Source organism: Capra hircus, chromosome 14, assembly GCF_001704415.2.
Source record: "Capra hircus breed San Clemente chromosome 14, ASM170441v1, whole genome shotgun sequence".
Classification (NCBI taxonomy): Eukaryota; Metazoa; Chordata; class Mammalia; order Artiodactyla; family Bovidae; genus Capra; species Capra hircus.
In genome coordinates this window covers 91,630,268-91,650,564 of record NC_030821.1, presented here as the reverse complement: position 1 = coordinate 91,650,564, position 20,297 = coordinate 91,630,268, and the positions used below count along the sequence as shown (strand labels likewise).

The 20,297-nt window shown below is 43.3% G+C and overlaps 1 protein-coding gene across 1 annotated transcript in view; it reads left to right on the top strand.

The window, feature by feature from the left end:
- Positions 1-20,297, top strand: part of B3GAT2 (beta-1,3-glucuronyltransferase 2) — a 109,590-nt gene that overhangs the window by 43,592 nt on the left and 45,701 nt on the right. Inside the window, exon 2 of the mRNA XM_018058826.1 lies at positions 1,083-1,227. Within this exon, the coding sequence (XP_017914315.1) occupies positions 1,083-1,227 (145 nt within the window). The remainder of the gene's footprint in view (positions 1-1,082; positions 1,228-20,297) is intronic.

Sequence of the window (20,297 nt, the reverse complement as noted above, 5' to 3'; positions counted from 1 at the left end):
TGGTGCTTACATCCTTATCAAGAATGTTTCGGCCTTTGCTGTATCCAGGCACAGCCTATGCGTTGTCAGGAGAGATGGGGTCTGCCTACCAGCTTTCCACATTTCAACATTTAGTGCTCCAGGAAAAAGCAGTTTAGGAGCTGAAAAATCACAGGCATTTTAAGGAAATATCAAAAAAAGGACACAGCACTATTTCCGTGCCTTGTTAGCCACAAGGCCATTTTGTCACTGTAAGAAAAATATGTATTAGATTTAATTTGGTTCAAACAAAAAAAATGGAAATGTTTCCATTTTCTGCAGTGTGCAAGGAGATGGGTCTGAAGGTGGAGTGAACTGAGAAGAGGACTGTATTTTTGTGAACTTTGCGTCTTTCCCTTTAAGGAAATCTAGGAGATAACTTCTGGTTGAGGGCTGTCTTTGACCAGAGCTCCACCAAGCACAAGAGTGTGTACCTGGAGAGGACCAGAGATTCCAGTCACTGGCATGGGGCATTCCTCTCTAATTTGGCCAAACTGCCTTTGAAAGGCAGGCGAATTTAGGGTACATTTTTCTTTCTGTCAGTCCGGAGCGTGCCTGGTGTCCATTCTGGATCTGGATCCCATTATGCGTGTTCCCAGACAAGATGTCTCTGTGTCTGTCACAATCCAAAATCAGAGCCAGCCAAGCCCTGTGACTTCTCTGAGTGGAGCTCCTGCTGTTACTGGACGTGCGGTTCCCTGGGGGTCAGCCAGCCTCCTCACTTCTGGAGGTACCGAGTATTGTTGCAGATTCAGCTTTGAGACAAGTGGACAATATCTGATGGCCACGACTTAGCTTCCAAGGAGGTGAGCAATGTTCAGACACTGACGCACTTTATCTCTCAGCCCTGAGCCCCTGACTGAGTTCACGCGGCGCAGGACAGTGGTCCCCAGCAGGGAATCGGGGAGCCGTCTACCAGCAGGAGGGCTCTGTTCAGAAACCCGCGCCTTTTGAACATCTCCACTCTCCCTTGCCCCTGTCTCTTCTGTGGCTCACATTCCTTTCCTCCTTTCAAGGTCTTTCCCCTAAGGAGCCCTCAACCACATCTCTTTCCGCTTTTGTAGATGCGAACGACACGCAAGGTCTCAGTCTGGCCGGTGGGCCTGGTCGGTGGGCGGCGCTATGAACGTCCGCTGGTGGAGAACGGCAAAGTCGTGGGCTGGTACACCGGCTGGAGAGCAGACAGGCCTTTCGCCATCGACATGGCAGGTGAGGCGCGTGGATGGCGGGGTTTGCTCCTGCAGGACTGTTCCCGCCACCTCTCTATCGTGCAACTGCACTGGAGGAAGGATGCTTTGAAAGACTGCTTCGGTTCTACTCTAGGCTGTATTACGTTCAGCCGATGAACTATTTAAACCCTCAAAGCATGCTTTGGGGGTAATTCAAGGAGAAATCAATTTTGGGAGTGATTAAAAAACGCTCATTCCACTTTGTCACCTGTCCATACAGCCATCCCTTTTCCAGGGGGGTGGGTTGGCGGGAGGGAGCTGGTGGGGACCAGACGTGGCCCAGGCTTCATGGGCTCTGCAGGCTGTAGCTCTCTGCTTTGTCTGCAAGTCCAGCTGGTTATAACATATCACATGTGTACTGGTTATAATATAATCACATGTGTTATAATATATCCCATGTATAATATATCCCGTGTACTGGTAAATGGAACAGGCATATGGTATAGGCAAGCTCATCATTTTAATGATTATTGATACATTTAGGGCTTATTGATATATTTAGTAACTAAAATATAAAATTGGATGACTTGTTGTTCAAACATGGATTAACATTAAATATAACTGCCTTCTGAAGTTTTTGAAATGAAACTGTTTTTGACGTTGGTTGAAAACCAACCAACTAAATTGAATAAAACCTACAGTAGCCCACAAATTCTAAAATGCTGCTTCATCACAAAGTGACTCATTTTCTAGGGGTTATATAAAATGATGCCTGTGATTACTCTAGAAGGATGCAGTTTGAAACATGAGGCTTGGAGGCCAAAAAAAAAAAAAAAAAAACTTCACTGACATCTATAACCTAGAAAATGAAGGCAGAGTTGCTTCAAAATTGATCTCATCCATCTTCAGGTCTGAAACAGAGCTCTGTCTGTCAGCCTGCGCTTGGTCAATATTGTGTGTGTTATTTCCCAGCTGTCGTCAGAATCACTACGTTCAGAATTCTGATGGGATGGAAGCTATGTTCTGACTGGCTTCATCACTTCAATTATGACAGTACTATAAATTTGAGGGAGTGAGGCCATGAAGAGGACTAGGGATAAAACTGCTGGGGAAAGCCTTGTGGATGGCTGCTCCACTGCCCTGCATCATGGGAGAAGACAAGCTAGGACACCCTAACTCCACATTTCCCGAGTGCACACATTTGGGGGCCATGTGTCATGGTCTGTGACCCTCCCCTGATCCTCCTCTCCCAAACCCTTTCCCTGCATCCTGACCTCTCCATTGCTCTTCCAATCCAAGCCTTACTCCTCATCCCTCAGTTCTTACAGCCCCAGAGCCGAGCTGACGTCTCAACCAAAGCATCTTCCTGAAGGCAGACAGAGAGGCAGGTCAGCCATATTTGGAAGGTCCCAAGGATTCTCAAAAGAGTTATCTCCTCAATCCAGTCTGAGTTTGTGGCCCTGAAAGTATGACTGACTATAACCTATAACGTGTCTTTGAGAATCAAGGTTATTGGTTTTTTTTCTGTTCAGAAGTGTCCCTTTGAGCAGAAGACTTGGGTACTATTAGGAAAAATCTTGTGCTTCTCTGGGACTTGGCCTCCTCATGCAGAATGAGGGAGTGAGTGGCCAGTCAGGTCTTCCCTAATGAATTCCTCCTTTCCCTGGCTTCCTACCTTGGAAGTCCAAAGAAAAGTCCAGGTCCCTGGATTCTAAGTGAGGGTGTGACTGCTAACACAGCCAACTGGCAGACAGCTGGTCCTAATTGTCCCCAGAGCCTTGCCTGAACTTCCCAGGAGCATCTCTGCCGATCACCCTGCAAGGTAACTTCAAGGTGAAAATAACATGGATACATCTTTCTGGATTTTGCTGTAAGAACTTTATGCAGATGATCAAGTATTCAGTAAACAGTAAGCCCATTGAGTGTTTTGCATTGCTTCCTCCAGAATTTGGATACAAATAGATATATCCAAAATTCAAGAAAGGCACATGGGTTTTGTGATTTAGGCTGGCTACTGATAAGATATTTGATGCTCTTTCACTGTCAAAGTCTCTGGGAAACTTTTCTCCATGACATGGCTTATAGTTGGATTTTTCTAAGCCCCTTATTATATTTCAAAGCATAAGAGCTATCAGAAAAAAATGAATGATTTGCTTATTTTTTAATTAATTACCCTTATTTTAACATAGGAATAAAATTTCTGTCTCAAAGAAAACAACTTTTGAAACACTAAATTATTTTATTCACACATGAATTTTCTTTGGAAATTAGTTTTCAGCAAATTATTGATATTTTTGGACATCTTTACATGACAGTGATTTGGTTGATTAAGATAAAGATCTGACTTTGAGGCAGTTTGTTCTCATTCTAAAACTTGGAATTCCACAGCTTTGTTTAGATTACATATAATCCATTTATTCTTAGTGGGACAAGAGGAAGATCTTTTAGATGTTCTTGTACAAATGATACTTCCCACCTCATTTTCAAGGGACAGACACACACAGTCACTATCTCTAGAGAGAAGGAAGCAGAAAACCCACTTCCCTGCTGTACCCAGGAAAGCCTGAGAAGCACTGCTTTGAAAAAGGTTGTGATGGTTGCCTTGGGGGCCTGCATTGGAGCCTGGGCCTCGCTTGGATTGCCACAAACTGATGAAAATGCAACTGACAGCTGCATGGGGTCCTGGCTCCTTGGGCCAGCACCAGCCTGAAGGCCCACGTGGATTGTGGAGCCAGCCATGTGAGATTGTTACCCCACCCACCTTCAGCCCCACAGCCCCATGAGAGGAACATCCCTGTAGCCAGCCAGGCCAGGGTCCAGGCTCCCACCATCACACTCATAGTAGCCAGCCCAGCCACAGAAGAAGAAGGCACACAGCCCACAGAGGGGGCACCCCTAGAGCATATAGCTCTGGAGACCAGGGAAGAGTAGGTTGCAGGGCCCCATAGGACGTCTCCTACATGAGGCTACTTCTCCAAGATCAAGAAACGTAACCAGCCCACCTAACACAGAGGAATAAACAAAATTGGGCAAAATAAGGAGATGGAAGAATATGTTCTAAATGAAAGAACAGGACAACCTCAGAAAGAGAACTAAACAAAGTGGAGAAAATGAATTTACCTGATAAAGAGTTCAAGGTGATAATTATAAACAAGCTCATCAAACTCAGAAGAATGAATGAACATGGTGAGAATTTCAACAAAGAGCTAGAAAATATAAGGAAGAATGAAGCACAATTTAGGAATACAATAAATGAAATAAAAAATACACTAGAAGGATTTGACAGTAGATTACATAATATAGAGGAACAGGTCAGTGATCTGGAAGACAGAGTAGTGGCAATCAAGCTGAACAGGAAAAAAATTTTTCAATGATGGTAGTTTAAGAGACTCCTGGGACAACATCAAGTAAACTAACATCCACATTAGAGGGGTCCCAGAAGGAGAAGAGAGAGAGAAAGAGGTAGGTAACTTATTTGGAGAAAAAAGTAGCCAAAAACTTTCTTAACCTGGGAAAGGATACCGACATCCAGGTCCAAGAAGCACAGAGTGTCCCCAAAAAGATGAACTCAATGAGGTCTACACCAAGACCTTATAATTAAAGTGGCAATTATTAAAGAGAGACTCTTAAAAGCACCAAAAGAAAAGCAACTAGTCACATACAAGGGAACTTCCATGTGACAATCAGCTTTCTTTTTGGCAGGAATCTTGCCAGCCAGAAGAGAGTAGCATGATATATTCAAAGTGATGAAAGGGGAAAAAAAAAAAAAGGAATACTCTGCCTAGCAAGGTTAGCATTCAGATTTGAGGAGAAAGGATTTTAAAGGTTAGCAAAAGTTAAAGGAATTCAGTACCACTGGGCTTCCCTGGTGGCTCAGCTGGTAAAGAATCCACTTGCAATGCAAGAGACCTGGCTTTGATCCCTGGGTTGGGAAGCTCCCCTGGAGAAGGGAAAGGCTACCCACTCCAGTATTCTGGCCTAGAGAATTATATTATTTTCTCCCTTTGTGTTTGTTAATATTTGCTTTATGCATTTAGGTACTCCTATAATGGGTGCATCGGAGAAGGTGATGGCACCCAACTCCAGTACTCTTGCCTGGAAAATCCCATGGATGGAGGAGCCTGGTAGGCTACAGTCCATGGGGTCACAAAGAGTCAGACACGACTGAGCCACTTTCACTTTCTTTCAGTTTCAACCAGCTTTGCAAAATATGTTAAAGAGGCTAGTTTAAAGAGAAAATACCACAACTAAAAATATGAAAATTAGAGAAGGAAAAAAAATCTCACTGGTAAAAACAAATATATAGTAAAAGCAATAGATCAGCTGCTTTAAAAGCTAGAAGGAAGGTTAAAAGTATAAAAATCATCTGTATCCACAATAAGAAGTAGTTAAGAAATACACAAGCAAAAAGATGCAAAATAATTACACTAAATAGACTAAATATTCCAATCAAAGGACATAGAGGAGCTGAATGAATAAAAAACAAAATCCATGTATATGCTACCTACAAGAAATTCACCTCATCTCTAAAGACACATGAAGACTGAATGTGATGTCATGGAAAAAGGTATTCCACATAAATGGAATTGAAAAGCAGGGAATAGCAATACTTAAATCAGATGAAAGACTTTAAAACAAAGAAGAAATAGACAAGAATATTATGTAATGATAAAAGGATTTATCAAGAAGATATAACAATTGTTAATGTATATGCACCCATTATGCTGCTAAGTGGCTTCAGTTGTGTCCGACTCTGTGTGACCCCATAGATGGCAGCCCACCAGGCTCCCCCGTCCCTGGGATTCTCCAGGCAAGAACACTGGAGTGGGTTGCCATTTCCTTCTCCAATGCGTGAAAATGAAAAGTGAAAGTGAAGTCACTCAGTCGTGTCCGACTCTTAGCAACCCCATGGACTGCAGCCTACCAGGCTCCTCCATCCATGGGATTTTCCAGGCAAGAGTACTGGAGTTGGGTGCCATTGCCTTCTCCGATGCACCCATTATAGGAGTACCTAAATGCATAAAGCAAATATTAACAAACACAAAGGGAGAAAATAATATAATACATTACAATATTAACAATAGGGACTTCAATGCCCTACTTATATCAGTGGACAGATCATCTAGATAGAAAATCAATAAGGAAAGTTGGCTTTAAATGACACATTAGAGCAGATGAAATTAATAGATTCGGAACCTTTCATTAAAAAACACCAAAATATATACTCTTTTCAAGTGCACATAGAACATTTTCCAGGATAGATCACACAGAAAAAGTTTCAACAAATGTAAGAAAGTTGAAATTATATCAAATGTATTTTCTGATCATAACAGTATGGAAACAGAAATCAAATACAGGAAAAATAATGCAAAAAAAAACCAAATATTTGGAGACTAAACAACATACTACTAAACAACCGATGAGTCTTGAAGAAGTCACAGAGGAAATTTTAAAAAATACCCAGAGACAAATGAAAATGGAAGCATAAAGTAACAAAATCTATGGTACACAGCAAAAGCAGTTCTTAGAGGGAAATTAGAGGCATAAAGGACCACCTCAGGAGACATGAAAAAAATCTCACATAAACAATCTAACATTACACCTAAAAGAACTAGAAAAAGAAAAACAAAACCAGAAGGTAGTCAAAGGAATGAATCACAAAGATCAGGACACTAATTAATGAAACAGAGAGTAAGAAAAACAAAAGAAGAGATCAGTGAAACTAAGGATGGTACTTTGAAAAGATGTATTGATAAAGCTTTAGCCAGACTCAGCAAGAGGAAAAGAAGGGATCCAAATAAATAAAATCAGAACTGAAGAGGAGACATTACAACCAACACCACAGAAATACAAAGGATTATAAGACATTACTATAAAAGTTTCCAATAAAATGGACAATATATTATAGAAGAAATGAATAAATTCATACAAATATATAATCTCTCAAGACTGAATCAGGAAGAAATAGAAAATACGAGCAGACCCCATTACCACTAATAAACTGGAATCAGTAAGTTAAAAACTCTTAACAACTAAAAGTCCAGGACCAAACAGCATCATAGGTGATTTTTATCAAAAGGTAAACAGGAGTTAATGCCTATTCTTCTCAAACTATTCCAAAATTACAAAGAGAAAGGAATGCTCCCAAACTCATTTTATGAGGCCAGCATCATTTTGCTACCAGACACATCACAGACACAACAGAAAAAAGTAAGGGAAAGAAAGCAAAAATAAATTTATAGGACATTATTACTAACAGACATAGATGTAAAAGTCCTCAACAAAATATTAGCAAACTGAATTCAATAAAACATTAAAATACACCATGATCAGATGGGATTTATTCAAAGGATGCAAGGATGGCTCACTATCCACAAATCAAGCAATGTAATACACCACATTAACAAGCTGAAGAATAAAAATCATATCATCTCAATAGATGCAGAAAAAGCTTTTGACAAGTTCAACATTCATTTATGATAACTCATAAAAAGTTGGTATAGAGGGAACATACCTCAATATAATGAAGCCCATAAACAACAAAAATACAGCCAACAGTGAAAAGTTTAAAGAATTTCCTCTAAGATCAGGAGTAAGACAAGATAGCCACACTTATCAATGTAGGAGCCAACTCCTAGCCACAGCACTTACACAAGAAAAAAAAAATCCAAATTGGAAAGGAAGATGTAGAACTATCACTATTTGATGATGACATGATACTATATTTTAAAAATCCTAAAGATGCCATCAAAAAACTATTAGAAATAATCGTTGAATTTAGTAAAGTTTCAGTATACAAAATTAACATCTGTTACCTTCCTACCTGTTTACAATAAACTGCCAGAAAGAGAAATTAGGAAAATAATACCATTTACAAGTGCATCAAAAAGAATAAAATGCATAGGAATAAATCTAACTCAAGAGGTAAAAAGCTGTACTCTGAAAACTATAAGACACTGATGATAGAAGTTGAAGACAACACAAACAAATAGAAACGTATATTGTGTTCATGGATCGGAGGAATTAATGTTAAAATGACTAAACTACCCAAGACAATCTACAGATTTAGTGTAATCCCTATGAAAAAAACCAACAGCATTTTTCACAGGAGAATAATTCTAAACTTTATTTGGAACCGTAAAAGACCCCAAATAGGCAAAGCAATCATTAGAAAGAAGAACAAAGCTGGAGGTATCATGCTCCCTGATTTCTTACTAAACTACAAAGCCATAGACATCAAACTAGTATGGTACTAGCACAAAAACAGATGTGTAGATCGATGAAACATAATGGAAAGCCCAGAAATAAACCCATACTAATATAGTTAATTAATGCATAACAAAGGAGGCAAGAATGTACAATGGGGAGAAGACAACCTTTTCAATACAAGATATTGGGAAAACCAGACAGCTACATGGTAAAAGACACTGGACTACTTTCTCACACCATATACAAAAATAAACTCAAAGTGGATTAGATGTAAACGTAAGGCCTGAGACCATAAACTAGAAGAAAACAGAGGCAGTGTGCTCTTTGACATCAGCCTTAACAATATGTTTTTGGATCTTGTCATCTCTGGCAAGGGAAACAAAAGAAAAAATAAACAAATGGGACTTCATCAAACTAAAGAGCTTTTGCACAGTGAAGAGAAACATCAAGAAAATGAAAAGGCAGTCTACTGAAAGGGTGAAGATATTTGCCAAAGATAAGGAGGTAATATCCAGAATATACAATGAACTCTTATAACTCAACATCACAAAACAAACACACTGACCTAAAATTAGGCAGAGGACCTAAATAGACATTTTTCCAAAGAAGACATACCGATGGCCATTAAGTATGTGAAAAGGTGCTCAACATCACTAACCATCAGGGAAATGAAAGCCAAACGGCAAAGAGATGTCCCGTTACACCCGTCAGGGTGGCTGACAGTGACAAGGCAAGTAACAAGCACTGGTGATGATGTGGAAAAAAGGAGATCCTGTACACTCTTGGTGGGTATGCAAATTAGTATAGCCACTATGGAAAACACCATGGAGATTTCACAGAAAATTAAAAATAGAGCTACCATGTAATCCAAAAATTTTACTTCTGGATATTTATCTGAAGGAAACACTAATTTGAAAAAATACATGCCCTCAATGTTCATTGCAGCATTATTTACAATTGCCCAAGTATGGAAGCAACCAAAGTGTCCATCAACAGATGAATGGATAAAGAAAATGTGGTGTGTGTGTGTATTTATATAAGTATATGTAGATATACGTGTGTGTGTATATACATATATATATATACACACACATATAGGTGTATACACAAACAAATATATTACAACAATGGAATATTACTCATCCATAAAAACAAAAATGAAATCTTGCCTTTGTGACAACATGAATAAATATAGAGGGTCTCATGCTGAGTGAAATACTTAAGAGAAAGATAAACACCGTATGATCTCACTTTTATGTAGAATCTCACTTATGTGTAGAATCTAAACAAAACAAAACAGAACAAAATATAACAGCCTGATAGATACAGAGAACATAGAGGTAGTTACCAAAAGGGAGAGGGTAAGAAGTGGGCAAAATAGGTGAAGGGAATTAAGAGGTACTATTGTCTAGGTCTATGCCCCAACCAGTAACGCTGAAGAAGCTGAAGTTGAACGGTTCTATGAAGACCTACAAGACCTTTTAGAACTAACACCCAAAAAAGATGTCCTTTTCATTATAGGGGACTAGAATGCAAAAGTAGGAAGTCAAGAAACACCTGGAGTAACAGGCAAATTTGGCCTTGGAATGCGGAATGAAGCAGGGCAAAGGCTAACAGAGTTTTGCCAAGAGAACACACTGCTCGTAGCAAACACCCTCTTCCAACAACACAAGAGAAGACTCTACACATGGACATCACCAGATGGTCAACACTGAAATCAGACTGATTATATTCTTTGCAGCCAAAGATGGAGAAGCCCTATACAGTCAGCAAAAACAAGACCGGGAGATGACTGTGGCTCAAATCATGACCTCCTTATTGCAAAATTCAGAGTTAAATTGAAGAAAGCAGAGAAAACCACTAGACCATTCAGGTATGACCTAAATCAAATCCCTTATGCTTACTCCTTAGAAGAAAAGTTATGACCAACCTAGATAGCATATTGAAAAGCAGAGACATTACTATGCCAACAAAGGTCCATCTAGTCAGGGCTATGGTTTTTCAAGTGGTCATGTATGGATGTGAGAGTTGGACTATGAAGAAAGCTGAGCACCGAAGAATTGATGCTTTTGAAGAAGCATCTTCAAAAGATGGAGAAGACTCTTGAGAGTCCCCTGGACTGCAAGGAGATCCAACCAATCCATTCTGAAGGAGATCAGCCCTGGGATTTCTTTGGAAGGAATGGTGCTAAAGCTAAAACTCCAGTACTTTGGCCACCTCATGCAAAGAGTTGACTCATTGGAAAAGACTCTGATGCTGGGAGGGATTGGGGACAGGAGGAGAAGGGGACGACAGAGGATGAGATGTCTGGATGGCATCACTGACTCAATGGACGTGAATCTGAGTGAACTCCGGGAGTTGATGATGGACAGGGAGGCCTGGCGTGCTGCAATTCATGGGGTCGCAAAGAGTCAGACATGACTGAGCGACTGAACTGAACTGATGATTATACCGTGGAAGTGAGAAATAGATTTAAGGGGCTAGATCTGAGAGAGTGCCTGATGAACTATGGATGGAGGTTCATGACATTGTACAGGAGACATAGATCAAGACCGTCCCCATGGAAAAGAAATGCAAACAAGCAAAATGGCTGTCTGTGGAGGCCTTACAAATAGCTTTGAAAAGAAGAGAAGCAAAAAGCAAAGGAGAAAAGGAAAGATATAAGCATCTGAATGCAGAGTTCCAAAGAATAGCAAGAAGAGATAAGAAAGCCTTCTTCAGCGATCAATGCAAAGAAAAAGAGGAAAACAACAGAATGGGAAAGACTAGAGATCTCTGCCGGGGTCCTGCCCTGGTGGATCCAGGGTAATTCGAAGTGAGGATGGCGTGGTGAGGAAAAACTTATTTATTAAGAAATATAAAGAGAGATTAGGAAGAAATAGTGTAGTAGGAAATTTAGTGGAGAAAAGGTGCTGAATAACTTGGTTTATGTGGAAAACCAATAAAGTTCCAAGATAAGGAACTTGCACCATCTACGTTAGGCCACCAGCGTCCTCTTGAATAGCGGGGGGTGCCCCACCTTGGGCTCCCTCTCTCGTAGGTCTTAGAAGCCGAGGCAAGTAAGTAGACATGGCGAGCCTCCATGCCCCAGATGGGAATTCAGCCAGAAAATAGAGTAAGAAAAGACACGGGGGAAACCAGTCCAGTGACTGGCCCATCCTCTATTGTTGTAAAGGCTTTTTATACCTCTTTTTTTGTACATAGAGATCAATGGATAATATAAAATTATGCAGCGTCAGAAGCCCTGACTCTTATCAAGACCAGGCTTTCTCTCTGCATACTTAGTCGTATACACAAGCCTTAGGTGATTTACGTCATCTTCTGGCCAGAAGGCTAATTAACATTTTACGGCCCTTTTCTGATAAGGGTTTGTCAACCAGAAGACTTGTTTGTCTTAAAAGTGTTATTCTTCCCAAAGTCTGGTGCCACTCTCAGAAAGCACTAAATAAACTTGCATTCTTACATAGCAAAGACACAACAATTTATAACAATGAAAGAAGTTTGGTGATTTATAACAAAGAGAAAAGTAATTAACTCAAAAGTCTAGTGTTCCTAACATCAAAACTACTATATCCCCTTTTCTATATCCCAATTACATTGATTAATATCCTTCAGGTGCCTAAAAAGATAAAGAATATGGAGGCCTGGCAGCAGTCATTGACTCAACAGTGAAACCCATATATAATTTCACCAATATAATTTTTAACTCTTTAGAAAAGGCTCTGTATCTTTAAGATGCTTTAAGCTTTGTGCCTCTCACAGTTGCGGGGTGGTAAGCAATTCACAAATTGTAAAAGTCCGGGGGAACCTGTCAGGCAAGTTAGAGAGCCATCAAAGGGGTTTGAGCTGAAACATTCCTTTCATATTCAGGAGACTGAAGCCCTGAGTTAACTTTTTTCCAGAGAATGTCAGAAGAGTGGATAGCACAGTACAATAAAGCAAGCAGACTCTGGTTTTGGGGGGTAGATGTTCAGGAAAACCCAGGGGGAACCCCTGAAGCCAGATCACACCTTTGCATTTTGTTGGGCTTCCTTCCTCATGACCTTTGCCACAGGCAGGATTCCTCCCACTGGCTCCTGGCAGATCTCTTCAAGAAAATTAGAGATACCAAGGGAACATTTCATGCAAAGATGGGCTCGATAAAGGACAGAAATGGTCTGGACCTAACAGAAGCAGAAGATATTAAGAAGAGGTGGCAAGAATACACGGAAGAACTGTACAAAAAAGATCTTCACGACCCAGATAATCACGATGTTGTGAGCCAGACATCCTGGAATGTGAAGTCAAGTGGGCCTTAGAAAGCATCACTACGAACAAAGCTAGTGGAGGTGATGGAATTCCAGTTGAGCTATTTCAAATCCTGAAAGATGATGCTGTGAAAGTGCTACACTCAATATGCCAGCAAATTTGGAAAACTCAACAGTGGCCACAGAACTGGAAAAGGTCAGTTTTCATTCCAGTCCCAAAGAAAGGCAATGCCAAAGAATGCTCAAACTACCGAACAATTGCACTCATCTCACACCCTAGTAAAGTAATGCTCAAAATTCTCCAAGCCAGGCTTCAGCAATACATGAAACATGAACTTCCTGATGTTCAAGCTGGTTTTAGAAAAGGCAGAGGAACCAGAGATCAAATTGCTAACATCTGCCGGATCATGGAAAAAGCAAGAGAGTTCCAGAAAAACATCTATTTCTGCTTTATTGACTGTTTCAAAGCCTTTGACTGTGTGGATCACAAGAAACTGTGGAAAATTCTGAAAGAGATGAGAATACCAGACCACCTGACCTGCCTCTTGAGAAATCTGTATGCAGGTCAGGAAGCAACAGTTAGAACTGGACATGGAACAGACTGGTTCCAAATAGGAAAAGGAGTACGTCAAGGCTGTATATTGTCACCCTGCCTATTTAACTTCTATGCAGAGTACATCATGAGAAATGCTGGACTGGAAGAAACACAAGCTGGAATCAAGATTGCCGGGAGAAATATCAATAACCTCAGATATGTAGATGACACCACCCTTGGCAGAAAGTGAAGAGGAACTAAAAAGCCTCTTGATGAAAGTGAAAGAGGAGAGTGAAAAAGTTGGCTTAAAGCTCAACATTCAGAAAACGAAGATTGTGGCATCTGGTCCCATCATTTCATGGGAAATAGATGGGGAAACAGTGGAAACAGTGTCAGACTTTATTTTGGGGGGGGCTCCAAAATCACTGCAGATGGTGACTGCAGCCATGCAATTAAAAGACACTCACTCCTTGGAAGAAAAGTTATGACCGAATTAGATAGTGTATTCAAAAGCAGAGACATTACTTTGCCGACTAAGGTCCAACTTAGGTGCCGACTAAGGTCAAGGCTATGGTTTTTCCTGTGGTCATGTATGGATGTGAGAGTTGGACTGTGAAGAAAGCTGAGCGCTGAAGAACTGATGCTTCTGAACTGTGGTGTTAGAGAAGGCTCTTGAGAGTCCCTTGGACTGCAAGGAGATCCAACCACTCCATTCTGAAGGAGATCAGCCCTGGGATTTCTTTGGAAGGAATGATGCTAAAGCTGACACTCCAGTACTTTGGCCACCTCATGTCAAGAGTTGACTCATTGGAAAAGACTCTGATGCTGTGAGGGATTGGGGGCAGGAGGAGAAGGGGATGACAGAGAATGAGATGGCTGGATGGCATCACGGACTCGATGGACGTGAGTCTGAGTGAACTCCGGGAGTTGGTGATGGACAGGGAGGCCTGGCGTGCTGCGATTCATGGGGTCGCAAAGAGTCAGACATGACTGAGCAACTGAACTGAACTTAACTGAAGATGACAGACAAGTCAAATTCAACTAAACCTTGATCCTCAATCTGCAAGCTAAAAGACACACCGAGAGGCGCCATGACAGTTCCAAGGCACTATCACAAGAGCAAGGAGTGGGTGGTTCCCCAACTGTTAGAATGACCCTCCTACTCATTAGCATATGGAATCACCCAGCTCACAAAAACTAACCACACATTTCATAGCTGCCACATTCATCCTCTATGGTGGGACACACTCTGGACTGTGCTTCTCTCTGAGTCCTCACAGATCTACTCTTACCTATTGCTGTGTCTTTCACTAATTTTTTTGCAATGAGACATCAAGAACCTGAGCTTTATTAGGTCCTGAAACCAGGCACCATGGTTTTTGGCCGGGCTCAAGTTCCAGTTGGACATGACAGAGTGACTAAGCATAGCACAGAGTCCCTGCCATGTGGGTTTGAGTCCCAATCTTAGGTGAATTGTTTCAAACACAACTTTCACAAATGGAAAGATGACAACCTGCCCAATCAAACAGTGGCACAGATGGAGAGAGGAGCTGAAGGATGGGAGGAAAAAGCAGTGGGAAGAATGTGCCAAGGAACCCCTTTCATAACTTGCCAGAAAAACTGCTAAATGCCTGAGCTGTGCCTACAGTTTTCATTGGCTCTTTAGCACAAAAGAGGTTAAAGACAGAAGAACTGTCACCCACTTGGGCAATAGCTACTAGGGTGCAGCAGGTAGTGGAGCCTTTGGGACACTCTGGGGAGTGGCCCCTGCCAGAGTCCCTCAGTTGCACACACGGCTGCTTGCCTGTTTACAAGGGGTTCGAGGAAACAAGAAATGAGAGATCATATTGGAATTAAGATTTTGTTAGCTGTACGTCCTTCCAGCCAAAGTGGAGAGGACCTCCTACCTTAACCAGAGGTCTTCTGGAAGCTGAGACTGAGCTGTGTGAGCTTTCTGCTGAGTTTGTTTTTGCTGTCTTGGCTTCCAGCATGATGGACTTCTTGTCGCTTCCACTGCACTGGGTTTCCTTTACACTCAGCTTCCACCACATGACCAGATCTTCCTGGTGGCTCAGACGGTAAAGCAACTTCCTGCAATGTGGGAGACCCAGGTTCTATTCCTGGGTCGGGAAGATCCCCTGGAGAAGGAAATGGCAATCCACTCGAGCACTCTTGCCTGGAAAATCCCATGGACGGAGGAGCCTGAGAGGCTCCCAAAGACTGAGCGACTTCACTTTCACTTTCCACCACATGAGCTTTCACCAAGTTGGGCTTCTGCTGTGCCTGACCTCCGCCTCGCAGGGGGCCAAGCCAAGGTTGTTTTGGCCAGGTTACATCTGAGTCACGGCCTCAGATATGTTGAGGGAGTGGTTCTGTCTTGCCGCAGCAAAGATGTGAAACGGTGGACCAGTGTTACAGCTTGGTTACAGCTCAGCGTTTTATTCAGCAAGCAAAGGAAAGTACACCCTCGAGGTGGGAGGGCAGGCCAACCCCAAAGGAGAAGCCTCAATCTTCTTGGCTTCCTTCTTTTATCCATTTGTCTCCTCCATGCTGAGCCTGCCCTATGCAAATTAGGCTAGCCAAGAAGAGAGAGTGTTTGTTTCCCCTGAAGTTCTCACTTCAGTCAGCAAGTTTTGTTTTGTTCCATTTTTGCCGGCTTTTCCTTTTCTTTGTCTTTAAGCCACCACCATTTTGGACTCCTTTTTCCTCTTCTAACTACCTAACAATTACTACTGACACAAGAACCAAGATACTCACCCAAAGGATGGCATGGGAGGCTGGTAGTGGGCTTTAGCAGCTGGTCAGTGGCCACCCGGCTCTGCCAAGCCAGCAAGACCTGGGATTACTTCTCCTGGTTTGTGCCTCAGGCTTTCATTCGCACCCCTCAGGCATCTGGCCACTGGCTAGTTCTTAGTATCTAAAAGCAGGGCTATCCTCACAATGTTTTTAGCTCTGTTTTTAAGTCAGGGAGTTACTTTCAACTGACTGACTCACTCTGGCTACTACCAGTGAGGTGTCGTAAGAACCACTGTTCCCCTCCAGAGTCTCTGCTCCATGGCCAGCTCAGCAGGCAGACCTTTAAAAAAAAGTGATTATAAATGATGACTGTTCACTTGACAATGAATGGGGAATGACAGGTGGACCCATCGAAGCTCTTTCAGGGGGCTCAGTGGAGGCAACTGTTGAACAGCGCCTTCTTTTTCTTGACACCTGTTGACGAGGACTCTGGTCTGGGTTAATTTACTTGGCAGACCCTTTTTTAGTAGATAAGGCAGTAATATCAGGGCTTCCCAGGTGGCTCTGGTGGTAACCCTCCTGCCAGTGCAGGCAGATGTAAGAGACACAGGTTCAGTCCCAGGGTCAGGAAGATCCCTCGGAGGAGGGCATAGCAACCCACTCCAGTATTCTTGCCTGGAGAATCCCACTGGCAAATGAGCCTGGGAGGCTGCGGTCCATAGGGTTGCAAAGAGTCAGACATGACTGAAGAGTCTTAGCACACATACATGCAGTAGTATCAGCCCAGATCAGATGATCATCAAAGCCAAACGAGCTGAGCCACAGTGGATGAAGGTTTTCTTTGCTCCGTGAATAAAAACTCTGCAAGAAAATGGGGAGAGTGACCTTCTTGTCACTTTGGAGCCATATGTAATATGTGTTTGGTTTTCAGTCTGAGTGATTTTTATGAGACAGATAAAGTTATTGAATGAATGTTCTCCATAGAATAGCTTGATGTGTTCCATAGTACCTTTCAGTACAGGATCTGGGGACTGACGTGGGACTCTGCCCCTGAGTCAGTGCAGCGTGGCTGACCTGGCAGTGGCCAGTCCTGACCTCAGGCAGAACCACAGGGATGGTGGCTGGAGATTTCCAGAATTAGGTGTATATTCCAGAAACCCTCAGACATTTGCTGACTCTGGGGGCTTGTTCAGCACTTTTCACATGCAGCCTGACCACTCTGGGTGAGGTGGGCAAGCAGGGTGAGGAGCAGCTGTGTGCCATAACCAGGGTCCCTTCCTGGGTGTAGCTGGGGGTGGGATATCCACGTTGTGGCTGGGCAGTGGGGAGGGGTGGGCAAGAGGGAGGAGTGAGGTAGGGGGCTGCAGGAAAGAGGGCAGAGTGTTTTCAAGGCCCATCCCACTTCAAATAGAGCAGTTCTGCATTTATAGATTATAGCTTCCCTCAAGAGTTCAGTTGATGATTATAGATTTCAGTTGAAGATTTCCCTCAAGCTTTCATTTAGGACTAAGACTTTTGAAAACCATGTTTTCCCTGATAACAGGGAAGTCCTCAGACTTAGTAATTAGTTTGCTGAGCATTTATGGGCAGCAGGTGTCCTCAGGAGCTCTGTGTGATTTCTCATTGAATCTTTGACCCATGAGGCTTGTATTATTATCCTCATTTAAATATTAGGGTGGAGAAGGAACTGGCAACTGACTCCAGTACTCTTGCCTGGGAAATCCTGTGGATGGAGAAGCCGGGTAGGCTACAGTCCATGGGTTCGCAAAGAGTTGGACACGACTGAGTGACTTCACTTTCACTTTTCACTTTCATGCACTGGAGAAGGAAATAGTAACGCACTTCAGTGTTCTTGCCTGGAGAATCCCAGGGACGGGGGAGCCGAGTGGGCTGCCATCTATGGAGTCACATAGAGAAGAAATATTAGGAAGTGGAGGCCCAGACAGACTGAGTAACTTGTCAAAAGCTGCAGTGATTAGATGGTGGAACCAGGGTTCAAACTCAGGTCCAGAGATGGTCCTGATGCTGGGCTTTGAATCCCATCCCACTAACCTACAGCCAAGGGATGGACTTGGCCTGTCTTCCTCATCCACAAATCAGAGTCTGTGGGGTTCTTCCCAGAGTCAGACCTCACACACAGAGCATGGGATATAGAACTTTAGACACCCACTTACTCAGATGACTGGTAACCAGGAAGAGGATGCACTCAACGGGTGGGTGTGGGACCATCCACGGTGGGGGTCACATCCCTGGGAGTAACCGTAGGGGTGAGGCGCTGACTCCAGCCCCTCCTTGAGCATAGCAGGCTGTGTTTCTTGGTTTCCTCACCTGTGGATTAGGGATCAGACCACCTGCCTTGGGAGCAATGCTGAGGCTGAAAGGAGAAGAGACACTTGCAGAGTGCCTGCTGTTCTGTGAACATTTGAGTCTGTACCCCTGTCTGCTTCAGGTCCATCCACCTGAAAGGTCAATACTGAAGTCCATGCAAAGCCCTTGCTGGGGGGGTCTTGATGGACCTTTTTCCTCCCCCTGACTGGTGGACCTCCCTCCTCTTCATTCAGCGAACTGGCTCAGCGGGCAGGATGGCATGTGGAGATAAACATTGGCCCCAACTTTAGAGAAAATACCCGTCAGAGAGAATGGCCAACAGGAGAAAAACAAACCTAAAAAGGATCAGTTAAGAATTCAGGAGCAGATACACCCTCACTTTTGCGGTTTCCCCGCTGAAGAAACTAAACAAAAATGCAGTTGCGCTTTCAAAAGCAAATGCCAGTTGTAACGTGTAGATTTGCAGGGTGTTTTGTGTGGCTGCCCCTCCTCCCCCACCGCTGCAAAGAGGGAGCGTCTGTTTTCTGTACAAATACCATGGCTCCTGGGGAAGGTTAAGATTTTCTAACCAGGCTACAGGAGGAGGGGCAGAAATGTCCAATTTACTACTTTGACTTTCCCTGGAGCACCCCAGGGAGACATCCGGAGAAGTGATTTTCGTATGGAATCTATTAAAGAGGAAAACAGTTCGTTGGGGGGAATGATGAGAATTAAGGGCTGGCGCTCTGCCCAGCTAACCCGGGGCTACTCGCTGAATCTGGCTTCAAGCGGTAAGGTCAGCTGGGTTTTCCCTCCACCCTAGACTGTCTGCACTAATCTCACATTGGTGCAAATTCGCCCGGCATTGCCTAAGCTAGTAACACCATGCAGAGCAGAATACCGGATGTCACCGTCTTCTCATGTCTTCTCCCCGCATTACTTTCTCCCGGAGAAGTTTGTCCATATTTTCCTTCCTTAGCAGGTGCACGTCCCACACGCTCCCCAGAGCCCTGCCCTTCCATGCTTGTCCTCACGGTGGCGCTCCAGTGGGACTCCCGCTGTCCCGGCCCCTCTGCCCGGCGCTGGTCCCCACGGTGGCGCTCCAGTGGGGCTCCCGTCGCCCTGCCCCCTTTGCCAGGGGAGAGGGCCCCAGGGACACAGGTTTGCCCCTGCCTCTCCAGGGGCTGTTGCTGACAGTCATAGCTGCAATGTCTGCCGAAGTCATGAATATTAACTTGTCTTTCTTTTCTAGTTTAAGGATTATCAAAATTATAAGTTTTATAGCTTCTTATTCCTTCTGAGACCATATCACCATTATCTCTTGTGAGATTTTTTTTAAAGAGGGGATACTGAGCTGCACCCACAGAGAGGTCCTTAAGGAAAGTCTTGCTTAGTGGTTCTCAGCCTGGCTACACATCAAAAATGACCTACAGAGCTTTGGAAAAATACCCAGAAACAGGTTCCATCACTGATCAATTAAACCTCTGGATAAGGGCCTGGTGTTGGGGTGTGTATATATTTATTTTAGGTCTTGAGGTGATTATAAACTACAGCCAGAGACCAGAACAGCTGGTGTCAGCGGTCAGAAGCTTCCGATTCCCTCCTCTGGTTCATTCTAGCCCAGTCTGTAGGCTGGGCCCCTCCGGTGCCACCTGTTGAGTCACTCTAGGAGCTTCAGGCAAGACAACCCCATGCTTTGGTTATCTTCACTACCACTGCTTTCTTGTGCAGAAGGGGCTTGCATAACTCAATGAAGCTATGAGCCATGCTGTGTAGGGCCAACCCAGACGGATGAGTCATAGCGGAGAGTTCTGACAAAACGTGATCCACTGGAGGAGGGAATGGCAAACCACCCCAGTGTACTTGCTGTCAGACCCTCATAAACTGGATAAAAGAACAAAAAGATATGACTCCCAAGTCTTAAGCTGTCCAATATGCTACTGGGAAAAAGCAGAGAACTACTAATAGCCCCAGAAAGAATGAAGCATCTGTGCCAAAGATGGAAACAACGCTCAGTTGTGGATGTGCCTGGTGATGAAAGTAAAATCCAGTACTGCAAAGAACAATACTGCATAG